The 23,235-nt window shown below is 30.8% G+C and overlaps 1 protein-coding gene across 25 annotated transcripts in view; it reads right to left on the bottom strand.

Moving 5' to 3' along the window:
- LOC145248122 (disabled homolog 2-interacting protein-like) overlaps window positions 1–23,235 on the bottom strand; it is a 1,344,959-nt gene that overhangs the window by 79,993 nt on the left and 1,241,731 nt on the right. For all 25 annotated transcript variants that reach the window (XM_080109927.1, XM_080109924.1, XM_080109911.1 and 22 more), the window contains 6 exons: window positions 21,083–21,261; window positions 18,306–18,454; window positions 17,006–17,081; window positions 14,377–14,467; window positions 13,257–13,367; window positions 6,785–8,410 (listed from right to left, as the gene is read on the bottom strand). In XM_080109927.1, coding sequence (XP_079966053.1) covers window positions 6,785–8,410; window positions 13,257–13,367; window positions 14,377–14,467; window positions 17,006–17,081; window positions 18,306–18,454; window positions 21,083–21,261 — 2,232 coding nt within the window. The remainder of the gene's footprint in view (window positions 1–6,784; window positions 8,411–13,256; window positions 13,368–14,376; window positions 14,468–17,005; window positions 17,082–18,305; window positions 18,455–21,082; window positions 21,262–23,235) is intronic.

The raw sequence follows: 23,235 nt of genomic DNA, 5'->3' as shown, positions 1-23,235 counted from the left end.
CGAGGTTGAGGGGGAAAAGGAAAAGATAGAAAGGATGGGGATTAAAAAGGAGGGTGATGACTAGAGAGAGGAACAGGGGTGGGGGGAGTCCTGGGATATATGGAGTAAAAGAAAAGAGGGAGAGAAGGTGCATTTCAAGTAAAAAATAGATTTTCGTTTTTTCACCTTCCTATATATATATATATATATATATATACACATACATATATAATTATTTCCACAGTCAAGCAACGTCGCAGCTTACAAGAGCCATGACAGCCAACAAACTGGAAGTCCAAGAATCTGGTTTTGCCCCGATTTGAGCTCATCAGTTGAACACATCCGAACGTGGAATTCAAAACCAAAGTTTCTTGCATTCGAGGCGTGTACTCTGCCACATGAGTAAATTCGCCACACCCAAGAGAGTCTATTAACTAACACAGATCAAGCAAACTGCAGTAAAATCCAACTATGGAATGAACCTACTTCGTCTCAAACAAGGGATGTGGTCATCCAACCAACAACAACCCGATATCTCACAAGAAACTCTGGTTTCGAATTCTGTGTCGAATGTGTTCAACCAATGAGCGCAAAGTAGGGCAAAACTTGAGTCTTGCAATTCTTGCTTGTTGGCTTTCATGGCTCTTTTAAGCTGTGACGTTGCTTGACTGTAGAAATAATTATATCATCTTTCATAATCTGAAAATATATATATATATATATATATATATATTTACCATATTCATCTGTATCTTGTTAAACTCCCACCAAAACCTTTTGGAAAAATGTTAAGATCAAAGCAACCTTTTTTTCTTAGCCAGCTTCGAAATCTTTTTTCAAACAGGAGAGAGAGAATGAGACTTTAGTCAAAATGTCCCTCATTACCACCAAACATTAGTAAGACAAATTCTTGCACTAACTGTTGGGGGGGGGGATACTGTTATATGTTAATATTTACACAAATAATTGTATTATAATCAATGGAGCATTGGCTCTATAATAAATATAAACTCTGCATGAATTAAAATATATCATATTTAAACATATTTATCCTAGAGTGGCCCCTGGGCCTTGATAAGTAGTGTCCCACCCCACAAAGTAAAAACAAAAAACCCAAAGTTTTGAAATAGGGTTAATAACAATGGGTTGACAAATACAATAGGTTACTTAAATATGATTGACCCTTGTGTCCACATGATACAATAGCAAATCGTTGATTGATTTGGTCATATGATGAGAGATACGAGGAAATCTTAAATAGATATAATAACCAGTTGATGATCAGAGGTTAGTGAGCCAAGATGTAGTCATGGGTAATGTGTATACACAGTGGCTTAGAAACAAAATGGCCGCTGAATTCGAGTTTTATGTAAAAACTGAAACCAAAAGAAATCCTTACTCCACATATAAATTATAAGGATAATTATTCGTAAGAAGAGTTTGATTGCACAGAAAAAGAGGTTTTTTTTTTTTTCATATTGAAAAATAAAATCCATCTTTTGAACATTTCCCTTTCCAACCATCAACTGACTTCAAATAATGGTTAAATGTTCAAGGTAAATCACAGATTTCAAACCTAGGATTGTCAATCCATTGAATCATTTTGAAATTGTCAGACAGCTTCATGACAAGTTGAAATATTGTTATTTTTTTTCAGTCCACATAAAATCATTGTCATAAATGTCATCTACAAAACTTGTTAGATGCATCCTAATAACTCAACAGCCATTTTCTTTTTAAGCTTCTGTATCTCTACATTACCGTAATTGTGTATCGCCCTAAAAAAGGGTGTAAAGTGTAAAAGGTTACTAAACTATGATTATAAGGATTTACCTCCTCGCGCCAAGTTTGTCCAATATAAGCTCAGAGAAGTCTGATTGGTTAATTTTAATCATGTGATTAGAAATAGTAGATATTTGAAGTGATAATTGCATATCAGAGTTTAGTGGGGAAAGATCGTACATATATGTCCCTATACATTCTCTCAAGCATGATCCAGGCAAAAGCAACTCTTAGTTAAAGAAAAATGGACATCTGAAGTCGATCGATCAATGCCTCCATTCAGTCTCAAAAGACAATGGATACCCCCTGTAAGGGTAGTTGTGCATTTAATAATGAGGCAAGGGTTTCATAACCTCTAACCACACCTCTCCTGAATCGGCACTGCTCGAGTCCAGTAGCTAGAAGAAGTTCAGGACAACTGGAAACAATGTTGAGATAAGCAGAGAGCACATATAGCAACTGGAATTTCCAAATGGTCACCCATTTTAGTACTGACCAGGCTCAACATTGCTTAATTTTGGTGATCTGATGGAAACCAGTTTGTCTACGGAATTATGTTGTACCCCAAGTAAATAAACAGAAAATGCTAAAGGCCGTAGCCAGAGCAAAATGTAAAAAGAATTCCATATAGACATTAAAAATGGTTGTTTTTCTTGTATATTATTAGATGAGGAATCCATTTAGTATTACTCGTCAACTTAAGAGAAGCATGCTTGAAATGTGTTGCCATTATCTGAATAAACAAAATCAAAACAAGATGCTGATCGAATTTGACCTGATGTTGTGTGATTTTGCTCATTCAAATAATGTTGGCACATTTCAAGCATGCTTTTTTTTTTTAGGTTTACATATGTAACACTAAATTGATTTTAACTCAAAATGACCCCCCCCTCATCTGATAATATATAAGAAAAACAACACAAAACTATTTTTAATACCTATACAAAGTTTTTCTTGCATTTGCTCAGTCAGCAACCTTTAATATTTGCCAAATAAGTTGCGTTTGAGTTTAACATGATTGCTTTTATCAATATCTCTTTGGAGAAATTCAAGCTGCTGAAGAGGATCAGCCATTTGAATTCTCTTCAGTTTTTTGGGGTTTTTTTTTTTGCATCGATGAGAAAGAAGCCAAGGCATTAAATTCTACAGATATTTGTTACAGATATTTGTTACAGATATTTGTTACAGATAATCTTATTCATTTCTTTATGAATGAGTCGTCACTTATTAAGATTAAAAGCCACTTGAGGATAATGGTTAATGAGATGGATGGATTGTTAGTTGAATGATGAAGAACATTATGAGAGGATTGAAAATGATGGTACCTCTGTGATCGCCTTCATTGAACCTATGACCTTTTAAATCAGAAAACGACTAGTTTCAATAGGTCATGTTCACAGGTTGGGAATTACCGATTTTAATGTTACTATCAGGTTCCTTGTTCAGTGGTGAAGTTTTTACCTTCAAATCTTGGAAAAAGTGATAAAATAGCATTTTTTTTTTTCTTTGTTAGCATGTACCATAGATAGGGACATTGGTATTTAATCTTTGCATTAGAGAGTAAATAAAGTAGACTTTTTTTTTGAAAAGGACATTGTTGGAGAATGAAATTTTGAACAACATTTTTAAATATCAACCAAAAAGATACAGCAAAATCTTGAACAACAAAAACGACAATAAGAAGTGTCCAGAGGGGTTCCAGGAGAAAGGAGAGGGTCGATGGTCAAATTTACTGTTTATTAAAAGCAAAACTACTGCAGATCAATAATTTGAAGATAAAAAAAAAAAAACATGCAAATGCACTCAGCAGCCATCATGAGATAAAATAATATCAAAATAAAAACTTTAAGCTATTAAAAAATATATATTAAATAGAAGAAAATACAAACAAAAATAATGGGGAAGGGTCAAAAAGAAAAAAAGAGGAAAACAAAACAAGCAAGCAGCAAATAAAGCAAATTAAATAAAAGTCATTTAGAAGAAAAGAAATTATTTAGCATTTTGATTAAAAATATTGACATTTTTCATAAAAAATATGTTAACATTTTGAATTAAAAAAATATTAACATTTTGATCAAAGATGTTGAAATTATTTTTTTAATTTCATAAAAAACTTTCAAAAATATTTTTACTAGAACAATCGGTACTTGTCCAAAATGACCCCTAAATTAAAAAACTAAAAAATCTGTATGATGTATACATCCATGATGAAATGATAATATCATCTTCCAAAAATCAGATAAATTGATCAAGTAGTTCTATTTTTGATAAGAAAATTATCTTTAAACTCTTAATGGGCATCCAAAGGCATTACAACATAAATCTTACAAGTTTGAATTATTTTCTGAGTTATCTTCTTTTGTTTCTTAACTTTGTTTTTAAAATGTTGGGCAAGACAATCTCTTCTTGACTACTCAGAAAATTTTATTTTGTTTAAAAAATAGATTTACTTGATCAATTTATGTGATTTTTGGAAAATGATATTTTCGCTTCAGCAAGGGTATGTACATTGTACAGATTTTTCTTATTTTGGTCTTTTAACATAAGGGAAATTCTTGGAAAAGAAAAGAACTGAAAAGTTATCTTCTCGACTATTTAGGTTCAGAAAAGATTTTGTATTGATTAATCACTGATAAACTCAATTGTGACATCAAAATCAACCAAAACAATGTTGAAAAGATAATGTCCTTTTTTTTTTTTTCTTGGATCCTCAATTCTGAACGTATCAAACAACATTAACAAAAAGATTGCATTATCCTTCATTAGCATTTGTAAGACTAAAGAAAACCTTCTGAAGCAAAGAAAATTTGTATAATAATTAGGGCTATGACAACAGAATATTTTTTTTCATTATTTTGACTCTTGAGTGTGTAGTGATGTGGTTTTTAGTTGATTAACTGTATTGGATATATACATGAGAGTCAAAACAATGATAAAAATATTCTGTTGTCATAGACCTAATAAGAGATAAGCGAAAAATAAAACGGTTGAGTTTAAAAAAACTATGTCATTTTAACTTCTGTTCAGTAAAAGTCTCTCTACCCAAGTTCTACCATAACTGATTATGTTATCTCACCATCTCCCTAACACTTAACCCTTATGACTTCCCAAGTAAAAAATTAAAAAGAATGCCATGCCAGTGCATAACTGAGAAAAATTCCCTTCTGATTAATACTAAAATAATTCTAGTTTAATTTTAAAACTACATAAAAATGGCCCTCATTAACCCGAAACAATAGTACCTATTTACAATGCCTCCCCACGGGACAGAGTTAGACACCAGGGTCGTTTTTTAACGTGGAGAAAATGTACAAAAATAAAAATTGTCTCAGTCGTGAAGGATTTCTCCTCCACTGAAAGAGAACGAGAAATGGAAGTGCCGCATCTGAAGAACAGATACTACACTTTGATCTTGGCCAAAAAGACAAATTCTTGCACCAACTGTTAGGAGGGGGGGGTTACTGTTATATGTTAATATTTACACAAATAATGTATTTGAAGTTTTAGGTTGACAAATACAATAGGTTACTTAAATATGATTGACCGTTGTGTTTACCCATCCGCATGATACAATATCAAATCATGGATTGATTTGGTCATATGATAAGAGATACGAGGATGTCTTAAATAGATATATCTTTACTTTGAAATTTTTTTTTTTTTTTTTTTTTCAGAAGGATTTTATTTTTTAATAAAATATGTTATAATAAAAATATATTTTTTTAGTCTTTACTTTGAAAAAAAAAAAAAAAATGTTCACAATGGTTTTATATAATAAAAAAATATATTTTAAAAGTTTGCATAAAAATATTCTTTACTTTGAAAATTTTTTTGTTACACATCATAAAAATAACATATCTAATAAAGAATATTCTGGAAACAAAAAAAAAAAACATTTCAAAGTAAAAGCTAAAAAATATATTTTACTTATGACATTTGTTTGATATTATTAAACCTTAAATAAAAGTATTATTTCAAACAAAATATTAACAGCAAATTACGCGGATAGATGAAAACAGCAAATGCAAAATTTCCACAGGTTAGGCTAGTTTATGCACTTGCTATAGAACATGCTGTTTGATTTGCTCAGTTGTTTGTAGGTACGTACGTCCTATAATTATCAGAATTGAAACAAGCCTATCATTTAGTTACGTTCAAATTTTAAACTCACTTTTCCAATGAGTGTTAGGTGAAAAGAAAGCAGAGGATTAAAACTTACTTAACCACTTTTGATGCTTTGTACCTATCAACATTTATTATAAACAAAATCTGATTGAAAAACCGTTAAGAAACAAGATAACATAATGCAGGATTGTTTTTTTTTTGTTTTTTTTTTTTTTCAAATAAACTATTCTTTTATCAAAATTTTTTAGCCTTCCTCAGACAATATTTTTTTTTTTTTCCACTGTTGAGATTTTATGGCAGTGCTTTTCAACCTTTTTTACTGGAGCGGAACCCCATGGAACATTCCACTGGCTCATGGAACCCCTATGAAATAATTTTGTTGTCTTATGGACAAATCAGCATTTAAAAATTTATGTGAAATTAAAATACTTGTATTATTGTTATTAGTACGGTTCTTTTGGCGTTGACTGTATAAATGAGAACATATAAAAGCAAACCTAAATGTAGCAAGTTTAATTATGAGAAATTTAATATATTTAAACAATGTTTTAAAAATATGCAATTAATTGAATTTAACATTCTGTTTATTTGTTCCTTGTTCTAATTTAGAAATTGGGGAACCTCTGGACTGTATTAGCCTGGCAGAACACTAAGGTTCCGCGGAACCCTGGTTGAAAAGCACGGTCTTACAGCATAGCTGGAGATTGCCGATTTCTTGCAATCTTGTTAACGAAACTGTTTTTTAATGTCATAGTGAAATGCACTGGTATGTATGAAAATCCTGCATCATGTAATCTGCTTTCTTAAGAGATTCTAAAATTTCTAATTCTACTGATGTTTCTTACTGCAGTAAAATTAATTTCAATAAAAACTGATTATTTTAAAGAAATTTAATTACTTCTTCTTTCGTCTTGTCCATTTTCGGATGGTGTTGTGGCGTCCCTCTCAGTCCCATGGAGGTTGAGGTCTGTGCCAACGAACGCCGGCTCCCAGGGGTGTACATAGAAAACTCATCAGAAATGCAGGATGCTGTCAACTGTCGATCTCTCTCAGCACGACGTGGTAACGTGTTGCACTGCAACTGATTGGGGTCACCTACGCTGTTCAGTGATCGCAAAGAGTCCTCAAATTGGGGCCCAGCAAAAGCTAAATTCGTGCTCGGAGACATGTCACTGAACAGATTTGAGGGTCCATTGCCCGTCTGCCTCGGCGGGCGCATGTATACTTCTGGCGACAAAGGTTTGGGACTACAGTGTGCATAAAGGGGATTGATGCGCTGCAGTGCTGGTCCATGTTGCATACCTTCCATCTCTGTGGGTGGCCCGACACGACCGTAATTTCTCCGTTCACACAGGGACGACTCACTGCTCGAACTGGAACCTGGAAATTGAGAAAGTGTCTGTAACGGGTTAGAAATCTTGTGCACTGCGTCCATTGTGTTTCCAACGCCGATTGCCGTTGCAGCCAGCGGAAGTCGCGACGGGCTGCGGTTCTGATGCATCTGGGCAGCATTAGAATCGTCTGTGCTACTCAATGAGCTAGAGCTCGAGGTCTGCGGCAACTTCATGGCATTCGAAGCCAAAGTGGGCGTCAGACAAGCTGCGGAGGCGGCCATGGGAGAAGCACCAGCGACAGCGCCGCCTGCCAAAGGCACTGTCACTGGACTACCGTTTCCCAAGAGTGGAGAGGGTGATGAAGCTGTCAACTGGGTATTGCGCTGGTGTTTATAGAGGGGATTTGAGAATGAAAGGGGCTGTTGGATGGAAGAGGAGTGTTGTGGGGTAAGGGATCCGCCAGATGAAGGGAGACGAGATGGAAGAGACATGTCACTGTACTGCTCATGCGGACTAGTTGCACCACCACCACCACTGGAAAAGTCGCCCGGCAAAGTCGACTGTCGATATCCAATAGGCTGGTAGTCTGAAGAAGACATAAAGGAACTCTGCCCTATACATGATTTGGGTGTCGAGCACATCCCGCCAATATTGTTGCTATGATTATTGTGTGAGAAATCGTGGTTGTTCTTGTCAACAGATCCGATTTCCAGAAAGCCTTCCTGAATGTCGTCGATGTACGAGATCATATTATCCTGGCCGTTCATAACATCAGCCGTAGTGAGAATCTCACTCCACGTTTGGTTCACAGAGTCCTTTTTGTTTTCCGCATGCTTGGTAACTGAGACATCCGATATATCCGTTCCCACCGATAACTTCCTAAAGGCACCGTGCAGCTCAGATGACGATGATGACGACCTATGTTCTTTGTTGACAGACGTCCAAGACTCCTCGGCGTGCCGATTAATATGAACAGACGAGGACAACTTGGCCTCTTTGCTCTGATTCACAGTTTTACTACACAGTTGCACAAGTGAGCTTACAGGCGGACTGCTACCTGGGGTGCCTGTCATATTGTCATAGATTTGGCTCTTTCGATTCGGCTGTTTTAGACCGGCTTGAGGATCTTTCAAAGCTGCACTCAGTGTACCAAGAATCTCAGGAAGAGGATGCAACTTTTGCACTGTCGTCTGAAATATAAAACAAAAAAAAAAATGTCAGTTAATTAAAAAGCAAAAATGGATTTCATCTTGTTTAGTTTGGTTGTTTTATTTTTACTTTATGGCATATCAACCCTCGAAAGTTATTTAATGGTGAATTTGGTCATTTTAGAAAAAAAAGATTTTATGCTTCAAGTTGTTTATATCTTCAAATATTTATTCACAGTGTTTGGTTTGGTTGTTTTGTATTAACGCATATCAACCCTTTTTGGGTTAGTTGATGCGGAATCCAATAATTTTGGAAAAAAATTGTTAGGCATTATTTTGTTTATACGTCTCAATATTTATTGATTTTGGTTTGGTTGTTTGGTATTATGGCATATCAACCCTTTCTGGGTTATTTAATGCCAAATTCAGTAATTTCAGAAAAGTTTTATAGTTTAAGTTGTTCACATCTTCAAATATTTATTCACGATGTTTGGTTTGGTTGTTTCATTTTACGGCATATCAACACTTTTGGGGTTCAATCATTATGGCAAAAGAATTTTTATGCTTCAAGTTCTTCAAATATTTATTCATGTTGTTTAGTTTGCTTGTTTTGTGGATAAAATTTGTTTTTGTTCTGGGATTTGCAGAACATGATTGTGTTTTGCAAACGGGAAAGAAAAAAAAAAAAAACAATAAAATCAATGTTTGATGCATTTTAGGTCAGGATTGGTTGGTTGGTTGTTTTTGTTTTACGGCATATCAACCCTTTTCGGGTTATTTAATGCCGAATCCAAAGATTTTGAAGAAAAATTTTTTAATAAAATATATTTGTTGTTTTCAAATCAGTTTCTATTTAACCCATAGTTGGGACCCTAACAGGTACTACCACTCCGGGTCAGAGTGGACCTGGGAGCAATGGTAATTAAAGGGTGGCTCCACACTCCCCAAAGCCCGCAAGTTGGGGCCTCACTACTAGATAGAGTTTAAGGTCATATCCAGGACCTTTAGGTCAGGAAGTCAATATCTTCAGACAGTCTGATCTAGTAGCACCAAAGGGCTTCATTTGGTCGTTTGGCAAAACCATATCAAAAGAAATAGACATTTTTACTGATGATGAGTGAGGGTAGGTGTAAAATAAGCCCACAAAACCAGATTAAAAGAACTTAAGATTTTCGTATCCATACAAAATAAATCAACTATTTCTGTTTTAATTAAAATAGATTAATTTTATTTTCATTCATCTCTATATAAATAAAATGAACTCATTTTTTCCCGTGGGATTTTGACCTTAATAGGATTAAAAATCAAGATATTTCATGCAAATACATTATGCACAAACGGCAGAACAATATCTGAGGTTTGTTATAGGCTTATTAGTTCTCAAATTCCTCGATAATCTTAGATTTCTATACTTTTTCTGCTGAGAAGTCACGGCCAAAATCGGTTAAGATCAATGGAAGTGGTAAAATATTTTCTCTCTTAAAAATTCCTCCTCCCCCTGCCACCACTTAACACCGTTTGGAGATCGTTCACAAGGAACAGTTGAGAAGACAACACCGGTTTGGCTTCGTAGTTCTATCATGTGAAGTTATTTAAAATCACTAAACTAAGCTGCAGTGCTCTGTGGCGTAGTGGTTAGGGTGCTGGACAATTCACATTATATTTTCACGTTCGCGCCGACCTACCATAGTGTTTTTTTTTTTTTTTTTTTCCTAAACAACTGGAATGGACTTTTCTTGGTGGCCGAACTGTTAACGTTGCAGATGTTTTTTTTTTTTGTTTTTTTTTTTTTCACACTTTACTTTCCTACTTTTACTCATGATTCCGGGTTTGATCCTTCCTACTTACCTACCATAACATTTTTTAAACCCCCCACCCCCCCGTCCCGGAAACAAACACTCGGGCAACGCCGGGTACCCCCGCTAGTTTTTAATATAATGAAGATTTTAACAAAAAAAATGTCAATTTATTTTGTTTTGAAAACTAAACTCACTGTTTCTAATTGAAGATTAATCCAAGAATTTCAATAAAAATAGAATTTTTAAAAATTACTTTTATATACAAAATAAAAGTTAAAGGAAAATATTTCAAAATTAAATAAAAATTAAATATTTTCAAACATGATTATTTTCATTTGAAAAACGTTTTTAAAGAAATTTGTCAGAAAAATTAAAACTAAAAAAAAAAATACTTTGAAAAGTTGTCAAATACAAAATACAATCCTGGCTTCAGACAATACTTCTTATCTAGCTACACCGAAGAGTTGTGATACAGCGAAACAGTCTGTGGCATTTAATCAGGCTGTATGCAGTGTGAGGGGGAAAAGACTAACAAAATAACTGAAAACAATATATGCAAATATTTCCCATACTTTTAATAGAAAACATGTTAGAAAATATTTTGATATTTCAGCAAATAAAAATAGCAAAGTTCTCTCTACTTACAGAGAAGAAAAATCCCAAGATGGCTACTATATTAAGGATTTTAAGTGTATGTGTGTGTATAAATGTATGTATATCTATATTATATTTCTCTTAGTCTGTATGTCTGTCACACATTTTCTTGGAAACTACTAGGTTGATTTGGCTGAAGTTTTGTATGGACCTTTGTTATGATAAGGTGCAGCAAACTAAATATTATAATCTTTGGCCGATGCACAGTCAGGGATTAATAAGAATTAGTATTTAATGCAAAAAATGAGCACAAATTTAACCATATTCAACCATCAAGTCGACATAAAGTACTCATTCTAAGTCAACAGGTTATAACTTTTGCTCATTTTTTAACAGGATAAAAAGGTTTATTATATTTTATTATTTCAAATTGTAAAACGATTTTGTTCTGAATTTCTTTTGAATTTACCTAAAAACGCTATTAAAAAATATGTATATAATATAAAAGGGGAGTGTCCAAATTAAATAGCAATTGTCTAATATGAGGGGGTTTTCCCTGTATTGATCAAAACTTATTGCTTTCTGGATGACATCCCCAGCATGACGGGCCGAGAAGCTCGCTTTGCTTTCGATTTAGTTTTGCTTTTTAAGGAAAAACACGAACAAACAGGCGGGACCACGAGATAGCGTGAATTTCATAAAATAAAAGTTGTTCTAATAAAAGATAGAGACGACCTCCTTTTGTAAATTGGAGATATTATAATTTAGGGAGTATAGAAAATGTTGTTAGAATTAGTGACCCCCCCCCCCCCGCCATCCCCCAGAAAAAAGCCTTTGCCAGACATAAAAAAATATGCACACAAACACATTTTCACTTTTAGATATCACGCCCCTTCCCCCAACAAATCCCTAACAACATAATACAACAGCGCTTGTGTTAGAATCCCTTCTCCAACACATGTATCACCACAAAGACTGTAAAGATAAAATAACAAACATTCAAATTTTATGCTGATTCATAAATATATATTTTTGATGTATCTCCATTTAAAAATTAATTTTGGAAAAAATTTCTTATTCAATCGATTTTCACCATCTATCCTCTTATACTTCTACTTCATAATCATTAAAAACTTTTTTATACAAATATGATTCAATTCATATCTGCGGTTTCTTTTAATGCATTAACCTACAAAATTTATTGTATATTTTACAAACCTCTTTCCTCTGATGAGAAGAATTGCATTTTTCGAAACTTCACGGAATAAGGTCTTTCAAGTTTATTTGTACTTCTTGTCGGATAATTAAAATTCTGTATACCTTCTTTACAGGTTTTTAATGTTTTGTTTTGTAAATTTGAATTTATTTTCAATAAGATTTTTCTATTTTATATATATATATATATATATATATATATATATATATATATATATATATATATATATATATATATATATACACACATACACTACAACTCATCAGATGACAAAACATGTGCCAGTGGATAATTATATTTTAAAAACAATATATATGCAGCTCCCCATTTGGGAGTACCAAATTGGTAAAAGGGGAAAATTATTCCCAACTCACATTTAGGTAAAAATGCACTTTCGTATAAATAATTGAATTCATTCAAATGTATTGCAAAAACAAATAACACACACACACTCAAGGATAGTCCCAAAATTAAAACCTATTGTGTTTTAAAAAACAATAGGTTTTAATTTTGGAACTACCCTTGAGTGTGTGTGTGTTATTTGTTAAAATAACAAAGTTAAAGAGCTACATAGTCATCACCTCTATTCTCAATGCACTTTTGCCAGCAATGAATGACAGTTGTGCATGGGTGTTCGGAGTGTACTTTGTCATACGAAGATCATTCCAAAAATAAAGCTTCCTATTTTTTTTTTTTTTTTTTTAACTTAAAAAGTTGAAGAGCTACGAAAACGGAAGTGGTATCATTAAAACGAATGATCCTTTTGTGCCCCAAAATTTATTTTTCTACATAGTCACCACCATTCTCAATGTACTTTTTGCCAGGAATTCAATGATGTCTCTCTGCTTCAGACGCACGTTCTCTCAATCTCACACCATCAATATCTGCAATAGAGAGATGAAGCTTTCGGGTCATGAATGCATGAGTTCAATCATCATAACAAGGCAATTTGCAACTCCCTCTGATGCATTTAGATATATTATAAAAAATAGGAGGCATTACTTTTGGAACACCAACCATATATATATATATATATATACACACACATATATAGTAGTAAGTTATGAAATATATGTGCCATATATATTTTATAACTTACTACCTGGCTCTACCTACGTATTGAGCACTTTTGAAGTAAATACTTAAAGTTTACGCATAAATCTATACTTTTGTATATTAGTTTATGTGATTAAATGAAGTAGTCATATATATATATATATATATCGATTGGAAACTGATCAATTCGTCAGTTCATTTTGTTTCTCTGCAATTATCTTACCTCATTGAATTTTTCCAAAGTGTCTGTGAGAAGAGAATGAAGAATGGACAATTCTTTGCCCAAATCAATGTCAGCATGGTTCTTCAAGAAAGCATTATCTTTGTTCAATGTCTGAAATGAAAGTTTGATTATTGGTTTTATGCAAATACAAAAGGAGTAAGGGTTAAAGGAGAAAGGAAAAAAGGAAAGAAGGAGAAAAAAAAGTAAATAAATAAAAAAAGAGGAGAAATAAAAACAGAGACTTATGGAAAGGGAGAATCAATACATGAAAAACCTTCCTGTAACAATTTTAGATAATAAACGAAAATTTGAAATACTTGAACCTTTACTAATAAAAATTAAAAAAAAAAAACTATCCATAAAATAAACTTTATCAATAGTAGTAACATCCTGAAATGTTTGTGAAGTTATTAAAATCATGAACCTCACATGAAAGAAAATTTCCAGGACAATTTCAGATTTGCTTTTCAAGTTTCATATTATAATGAATATTTGTTGATCTTTGTTCAAATAAAACTATAACAAGATTGGAATAGATGAGAATTAATAATTTGGATTATTTAGACGAAAATGTCTATCATTTTGTAGGCAAATATTTATTACAGATGCTTGCTCTCAGCCTAAGTTAGACACTGTACTATGAAGCATGGATCAAGACCATACTATCTTGGACCAAGGCAGAAAGAAATTATCAACCCACCAATTACCAAAGTTTCTGACCAAGTTGTATCAACTCCAAAATTCAATGTTTGAGGGAGCAGAACAATTGATAAAAAAGCAGTTAAAATGCATGTAGTCATCGTAACATCTGATTTTCTTATTTAAAAAAAAATAATTGATTTTCTTATTTAAAAATAAGATTATTTGATTAATTTAAGTGATTTTTGGAATATGATATTTTTGTTTCTTCTCAGGTGCGTACATCATACAATTTTTTTTTTTTTTTTTATATATATGGAGAATTCTGGATGAGAACCAAATATTCTTCTCAGATTCTTCAACAAGAGAAACAAATTTATTTAGAAATTCTTTGGAAAAAAAAAAAAAAAAATCAGTGGAAGAAAGAAAAGAAAAAATTTGTTTTTAGAAAAATAAAAATGATAAAAATGGTGGAACAGACCGAAATGTCTTCGAGGAAGTGCCTCATGTTTTCCATTTCATCTTCGACAAAATCGTTCAGAAAAACCATAAATTCTTCTTTGCCTCCAAATCTGGAAAAATAAACAAAAACAAAAAAAAACAATCAAAATCAAAGTTTCTCCAGCACAAAAGAAAAATATACTTTACGATTTTGTATGAATAAAAATTCTTGCGCTAAAATTTGTATCGGACACTAACAACTCATAGAAAAGATTCAAATGAGACCTTAACACTTCTTTCAACAACAACCGGTGATAATAAATCAGTATGCACTGAGAAATGTTTACTAAGAAAAAAAATTATAAAATCTGAATTCAACATAGAGCTTCCAGGTAACCACAAAGAAAAACGTAAACAACTGAGCAGAAGCTATCTTAGCTTGAAGATATATATCCGGCACTGTCCAGGTGTTTGGAAGTGTGTGTTGGGTTGGTTGGTTGTTTTTGTTTTACGGCATATCAACCTTTTTCAGGTTATTTAATGCCGAATCTAGTTATTTTGAGGAACGATTTTTAATGGAGTATATTTTTTTTAAGTCAGATTCTATTTAACTCATAGTTGGGACCCTAACAGGTACTACCACTCCGGGTCAGAGTGGACCTGAGAACAATGGCAATTAAAGGGTGACTCCACACTCCCCAAGGCCCGCAAGGTGGGGCCCTCACCATCGGATATAGTTTTAGGTCATATCCAGGACCGTGTGTGTTGGGATATAAAAAAAAGATGGTTGCAGGCAGGCAACATACCTTGCTGGAGGAAAAGAACTTAAAAAAAATAAAAAAAATATGACATCTTTGCCATTGTGTGCATCGCAAAACCGGAAGCGGCAATGGTTTAAATTACGGCTAGTCAATCAAAAAGAGGTGATGAATTTTGAAAATATCGGCCAAAACAGCAATGCCTCCTTGTAGAAAAGTTCCCAGTTGAGAGTGAAGGAATTAATGTTTTTGGCTAATTTTTCGATATTTGTCATCCAAAGGGTCGAGCTTCAAAACAATACCAATCTTGTGAAAATCCATCGCCTCTGTCAAAAGTTTTAGACAGACATAATCACATACATACATACATACATACATACATACATTTAAACAGACAGGTTAGATTTATATTATAGATGGCATTCACTCTAAGCTGGTTGAACTGACTTCTGTCAAAGGAGGAGGAATATCAAATTCGCAAGCGGTCTCGAGTTGCATGCATATCCTTAATTAGGGGAGATTACAGCATGTTTTTGCCGTTCTTGCCGGAAGGTGTCGACATCTTCCTGCATACAGCGCTTGGTATTCCCAAAAGGTCACTCATCTGGTACTAACAAGGTTCAATGTTGCTTAACTTCAGGGATCTCATGAGAACTGGTGTTTCAATGTGATTATGTCATATATGAAAATGTACTGCTCATAATTAGGATTTTTGGCTTATAAACTGTAATTTCTTTCAATTCGCTGCCATAAATTTGTGCAAGCTATTTCAAATGAGTATGATGTTTAAATAAATCAGAATCCACATTTTCTACAGAATGAATGAAAACCTTTAAATAAACTTTGTAACATAGTTGTTACATGTCAACACTTGGTACCCACACATTGTATGCAGAGAATAGCAAGGAAGCAAAGACAAAGAAAGAATTCGACTCGCTCTTTTTTTTTTTCAGTGAAACAACAGACATTTTGTTATATATATGAATGACTTATGATCGTCTTGGTTGTATAAACGGACAGTTATTTCGTTTTAAAATAAATATGAGACACTTATTGTTTATAATAGAGATTTGGTTTATTTACAATTTACACTTCAAAAGTAACAGTGATAACTATCATCATCGCCGCGGTTGGGGTTAGGGCGAGAGTTGGTCGCAGAGCTCTGTGTTAACCTGTATTTTCGCTTTGTCTCTTTTTCCTGCTGTTCCTTTTATTTATATCACTTGGACCTGTTGACCTTTTTCTCGCTAGCTTGTTTATTGTTTGCAACTCTCTGGGTCATAGTTCCTGTTGATTGACCTGTTAACCTTATTTCCACTAGCATTTGTTTATTGCACGTTTTTGCTGGTTTTGGTCTGACCCATTTAATATCGGTTAGCTTTCCTGGCCAATTGACATCATGGATATAGGTCGTCTTAAATCCCGGGATTTCCATTGTGTTCTAAGTCACCTTTCCTGGGATTGACTTATTATTCTTTGATCACCCGGACCTCTCCCTAACAATTTATTTACAAGTACTTTCCAGAATAATGCGTTGTCTCTTGTTCAACAGTCTGCTTAACAATGCTCTGCTGTGTCGAACACATGGTGCTCTGTCTTTGTCTGACTATGATTAGGACATGTCTGTTCCTGTTGCTCTCGGCCACATGTGTAACATGTTTATCTCTGTCCCCTTCTTGGCTATATTTTTCTTTTTTCATAATCTTTTTCTTTCCTTCTTCCTCACTGTGACGTCATCTCACACAATGCTTGGCCATATATGCGATCGCGCTCTGTTACAAAGTTCTTTAAATCAAACAAATCCTAATTTTCTTGCCAACTGATACCTTTGTGGGTCACCGTTGTTTGTAAAATAGAAAATATTTCAAACTGAGGAAAATAGGAAGAAAAGAAAACAAGAAAGGGACTTACTGTGTAAAGTTGGCTAATTTTTGGATCGCTTTTGCAATCAGGGTTAACGTCCGAACAGCCTTATCTGAGGGGTATTCTGCGGAGCAAAATTAAAAGCAAAAAAAGGATTACAACAACTCATTTAAATAACAAATGGTACAACTCAGATACACAGAAGCAAATAGCAAAATCTCACCCCTTCTATGTTGAGATCACTAAATACCGAAAAATCTTTTACTCTAATAGTTTCTTCACTCGGGTTGTTAGACTTTGGAATTCCTCCTGTTTCCTACTTCCCTGACTATACTAACTGCAGAAGTTTAAATATAATGTCATCAGACATCTTGCAGCTCAACCCCCCACAGTCCCCTGTTAGACACAATCCCAAACAGTAAATCCTTACATTCCAAGTTGTAATATGCCTTGTTTAGGGTGGGGGAAAGAAAACAAGCCACACTTATTTTCTGGCATCGCTTATAACCCGGACAAAAATATGAGAAGGAACTTCATAATCTCCACTGCAACCATTTTGGAAAATAATTTCAAGAAACAAATAAGAGATAACTTAATAATAATTAAAACTTGCTAGATTTATGTTGCAATGCCTAGAATTTCCCATAAACTGCTTAAAGATTCTTTTCTTTATAAAAATAAAACTACTTGATCAATGTACGTGATTTTCGGAATATGATATTTTCATTTTGCCACGGGTATGTACATCATAAAGATTTTTTATTTACTTTTGTTTTTTAATATAAGGGGAATTTCTAAGCAAGAACTGAATATTCATGTTCTAAAAAAAAAAAAAAAAGAAAAAAAAAAGAGCAATGCTTGTTGCTGCTGCTGCCAGGTCAAAATCAGTATAAATTCTAAAAATTAAGAAAAATGATCCAGTAGAAAAATAATTACAAGTAAAATAGAATTTGTGGAATTATTGAATTTTATTGTATGTTTTAATGTGGAAAAGTTGTGCAACTAATTCAGTATGACAAACTGACTTATCTCCCTTGCATCGCTTGAAATCTGCCATTGAAAAAAATAAATAAAAAATGTCCATCATTTGTGCATATTTTTTTTGCAAAAACTGTATCTTACATATGTTGTACTGGATCATTTATTGTAATTTTTGGAATTTACACTAATTTTTACATGACACCTAAGTTTTTACCTCAAATGCATTTGTTTGCAATTCCATTATTTGTACAAGCAGCAAGGTTTATGTATAGAGATAAAATTGATTGCGTTTTGACATCAAAAAAAAATAAATCTGGTCAAATTTTTACAAAAAACAAAAACAATAAAGAATAAAACAAACACTCACCTTGAATTAGCTTGAACAAACTTGGAGAGAGAATGGCAGGGCATAAGAATCGGAGAAATATTGAACCGCTAATCAGGTTGTTAGCAAGATCCGCTTTCGAACTTTTCAGACAATTATCTCGAAATCCTGCAAACACCTCTCGAAGCTCACTGTCCAAATAAAAAACAAAAACAGAATTCAAAGAAGTTAAACCATATGAAAAAGAGAAATTAAGAGGAAAGTGATTGCCCCAGTTCATATATAGAATTAGTCTTTCATACCATTCAAACTATCTCAACCTTTCCCAACCAACAAAGCATAACATCTATGCACAACATAGCACTAACCAAAATTCATGCTTCTAGAATGTGCCAGAATTTTTGTTATAAAAAATCAGAATTTACATCAGTATTTTAGATTTTTTAGCAATTATCGAGATTCCCAAGATGGCCGTTAAAATAATTTAAAACACAAAAAAATAAAAAACTATCCAGGTAGATAAAAGAGTAACTTGGCAACAGTTATCTGTTATATATTTGGCTTTGGGACCACTTTTTTGTTTTGTTGTCTATACTGCAAAATGCCCTTAAGCAGTCAAGGCAGATGAACAAAATTTTTATAAACAAACATTCTTCCCACTCACCAAAACAAATAACAAGCCACCTAATTTTTCTCTGAGATCATCAGGTTTACACCTGTCTTTAAGATTCATGTTATACATCCATCGTATCATTTCTTTCATGCAACATATCCTCAATCTTTATTGACCCAATTTCACTTCAAAATATCAAACTGCATACACGTTTAATAAACTCTCCCCAAACACAAACAGAAATCTAAATTTAATAAAAACCAAAAAAATCTAAATTTAAAAACCAAGAAAAAAAGAAAAAAACAGAAATTTAAATTAAAAAAAATAAATATAAATATAAAAAACAAGCAGAAATCTAAATTTAAAAAAATAGAAATCTAAACTAAAAAAAAATCTAAATTTAAAAAAAAAATAGAAATCTAAATTAAAAACAAAATCTAAATTTAAAAAAATAGAAATCTAAACTAAAAACAAAATCTAAATTTAAAAAAAAAATAGAAATCTAAATTAAAAAAAACAAATTTAAATTAAAAAATATAGAATCTAAATTAAAAAAACAAATCTAAATTAAAAACAAATCTAAATTTTAAAAAAATAAATTTAAATTAAAAAAATAGAAAACAAATTTAAAAAAAAAATCTAAATTTAAAAAAAAATAGAAATCTAAATTAAAAAAAAACAAATTTAAATTAAAAAAAAATAGAATCTAAATTAAAAAAACAAATCTAAATTAAAAACAAATCTAAATTTTAAAAAAATAAATTTAAATTAAAAAAATAGAAAACAAATTTTAAAAAAAAATCTAAATTTAAAAAAAAATAGAAATCTAAATTAAAAAAAAACAAATTTAAATTAAAAAAAATAGAATCTAAATTAAAAAAACAAATCTAAATTAAAAACAAATCTAAATTTTAAAAAAATAAATTTAAATTAAAAAAATAGAAAACAAATTTTTAAAAAAAATCTAAATTTAAAAAAAAATAGAAATCTAAATTAAAAAAAAACAAATTTAAATTAAAAAAAATAGAATCTAAATTAAAAAAACAAATCTAAATTAAAAACAAATCTAAATTAAAAACAAATCTAAATTTTAAAAAAATAAATTTAAATTAAAAAAATAGAAAACAAATTTAAAAAAAACAATCTAAATTTAAAAAAAATAGAAATCTAAATTAAAAAAAAACAAATTTAAATTAAAAAAAAATAGAATCTAAATTAAAAAAACAAATCTAAATTAAAAACAAATCTAAATTTTAAAAAAATAAATTTAAATTAAAAAAATAGAAAACAAATTTTTTAAAAAAATCTAAATTTAAAAAAAAATAGAAATCTAAATTTAAAAAAAACAAATTTAAATTAAAAAAAATAGAATCTAAATTAAAAAAACAAATCTAAATTAAAAACAAATCTAAATTTTAAAAAAATAAATTTAAATTAAAAAAATAGAAAACAAATTTTTAAAAAAAATCTAAATTAAAAAAAAAATAGAAATCTAAATTAAAAAAAAACAAATTTAAATTAAAAAAAATAGAATCTAAATTAAAAACAAATCTAAATTTTAAAAAAATAAATTTAAATTAAAAAAATAGAAAACAAATTTTAAAAAAAAATCTAAATTTAAAAAAAAATAGAAATCTAAATTAAAAAAAAACAAATTTAAATTAAAAAAAATAGAATCTAAATTAAAAAAACAAATCTAAATTAAAAACAAATCTAAATTTTAAAAAAATAAATTTAAATTAAAAAAATAGAAAACAAATTTAAAAAAAAAATCTAAATTTAAAAAAAAATAGAAATCTAAATTAAAAAAAAACAAATTTAAATTAAAAAAAATAGAATCTAAATTAAAAAAACAAATCTAAATTAAAAACAAATCTAAATTTTAAAAAAATAAATTTAAATTAAAAAAATAGAAAACAAATTTAAAAAAAAAATCTAAATTTAAAAAAAAATAGAAATCTAAATTTAAAAAACAAATCTAAATAAAAAAAACAAATTTAAATAAAAAAAATAGAAATCTAATTTAAAAAAAAATGTAAATTAAAAAAAACAAATCTAAATTAAAAAAAAAATAAAAAAACAAACAAACAGAAATCTAAATTTAAAAAAAAAATCTAAATGTAAAAAAACAAAAAACAATAGAAATTTAAATTTAAAAACAAAAACAGAAATCTAAATTAAAAAATAAAAAAATAAATAAACAAACCCGGGAAAATAACTTTTCGAATTGAAGATCAGCTTCCACGCCGTTTGGCAATGGAGTTTCAGATTTTCTTGGTTCTTTTGCAAGACTGCATTGTTGGTCAATTTGGTTGGGTCGACCTCGCATTCTTCCGTACTATCAATGATTGTCTTGACAAAATCTCGTAACGTCAACTTTAAATACTATTGAAAGAGAAAGAAACAAAGAAAAACAAGAAATTCATCAGACACAATTCAATTTAAGATAAAAAAAATAATCTTTTCTTTTTTTTACGGGCAACAAAGTTTGGATTTACTTATATAGAAAAGGCACTTTGTCTGTGTATGAGTTCATTCCCTATGGACTCCGAAACGATTAGACCAATTTTTTTTTTTTAATTTCACACACCTTTTTAGATACATTTTGTATTGGAATGCCTCTGATAAGTATTGAAAATCAATAATCCAAAAAATCTAATTAAAGAAAGAACAGTCCAATTTTTAAAAAAGTTAATACTTATGCAGCCTAACTTCATAATTGCATTCGAGAAGTTTTATCACCGCACAAGCAGAAAAGTTCAGCGTATATAATCAACCAGGTTAAAAATATTTCTGTTTAGCGCACAACTGAACCATGATACTTGACTTTTTCATTTTAAACTTTAATTGAAGCCATTATATAAAAGAATATAAAAAGAAACAGTTTCAATAACTTACAATTGAATGTGATTCTAAAATTGAATTTTAGCACACAAGTGCGAGGTGTCATAATATGGGTTATATTTAGTTTTACGTAATGTCATTAAACCAGTTTTTTTTCTATATTTGCATTTTGTATAATTCCGGCCCTTCTCCTCTTCTGATGAGATGGCATGGACTAAAGAGGTTTTTTTTCTTAAATTTCCTTTTAACTTTTCCTTCTTGTTCTGATGCTATAGTAAAGCTATATATAACTTTTATTCCTCATCTTTCATTTGATATTGTTCTTTTGCTCCTCTTAATAGCGTTGAGCTTTTTCTTATCTTGGGAAGTTTTGCTTTGTTAAAGATTTACTCTTTGATAACATGATTATTTTATTTTATATAATATACATAGATCATATATAATATACATAGATCATATATAATATACATAGATCATATATAATATACATAGATCATATATAATATACAAAGATCATATATAATATACAAAGATCATATCTTCGTTAAGAGAAGAATGTTGCCAGTGCATGTCGGTTATATGAACCATGTAGGTTGTTTAAAATAATGGGGGGTTTTTTCCTATGGCTTTAAGGAATTTATCTGATGAGTAAGCCACTAAAAATGCAACAAAGACATAATTTTGTGGACTTGTTAGTTGCAAACAAAACAACATTGCAATAATTTTCCTTTTGAAATGTAATAAACTACCAAATGAGGAGACTCGATTTTGAAACTTTGAAAGCTATTATATTACACTAATATATATATATATATATATACATATATACTTCAGAACAGTTTTTATTTAACAATCAGTTGTTATGGAAACGTGAGATTGTAGGTTTACGAAAATATTACTGGCAGTAATATTCTATAAGTTATCCCATCTAAACAGGAATTGCTCGATATGTAAGATACAGCAAATAAATTAAATTGTAATTCAATGAATTAAAAAAAAAAAAAAAAACTCTCATTGAAATGAAATGAAGTGGTTGAGTTTCATATCAAAGAATTTTTATTATTCTAAGCAAGACAAAGAATGCTTTAGAAAATTAATCTCCTTAACCTATAGGGTTTCGATGTCCACCATCTCATCAGAGGAGAGAAAATATTAGCAATTAGTTATAAAGGTATGCACCCTATTTGCTAAAGTCAGTGAGACATGGAAAGTCAAAGTGAAAATAATGCATTTATCAGAAGTCCTGTATCAGGAGGATTTGTAGAAAAAGGATATGAATGTTTCTTAGATCCAGCTTGCTTGGTAAAATCCATGTTATACGTTCTCTACATCCGTTTGGTAATAATGTCCAAGCTATATATTGGGTAATCCGCATAGCTGTGTAGATATCCGAATCGGGCAAGTGTTTGTATCAGTCTGGAAACTTATTTAAAACACCTCATATATATATATATATATATATATATATATATATATATGAGGTGTTTTAAATAAGTTTCCAGACTTTTTTTGTAG

This window comes from Euprymna scolopes, chromosome 26 (genome assembly GCF_053919585.1).
Source record: "Euprymna scolopes isolate OS-2025 chromosome 26, ASM5391958v1, whole genome shotgun sequence".
Taxonomy (NCBI): Eukaryota; Metazoa; Mollusca; class Cephalopoda; order Sepiida; family Sepiolidae; genus Euprymna; species Euprymna scolopes.
This window is presented reverse-complemented; position numbering and strand designations above follow the sequence as displayed.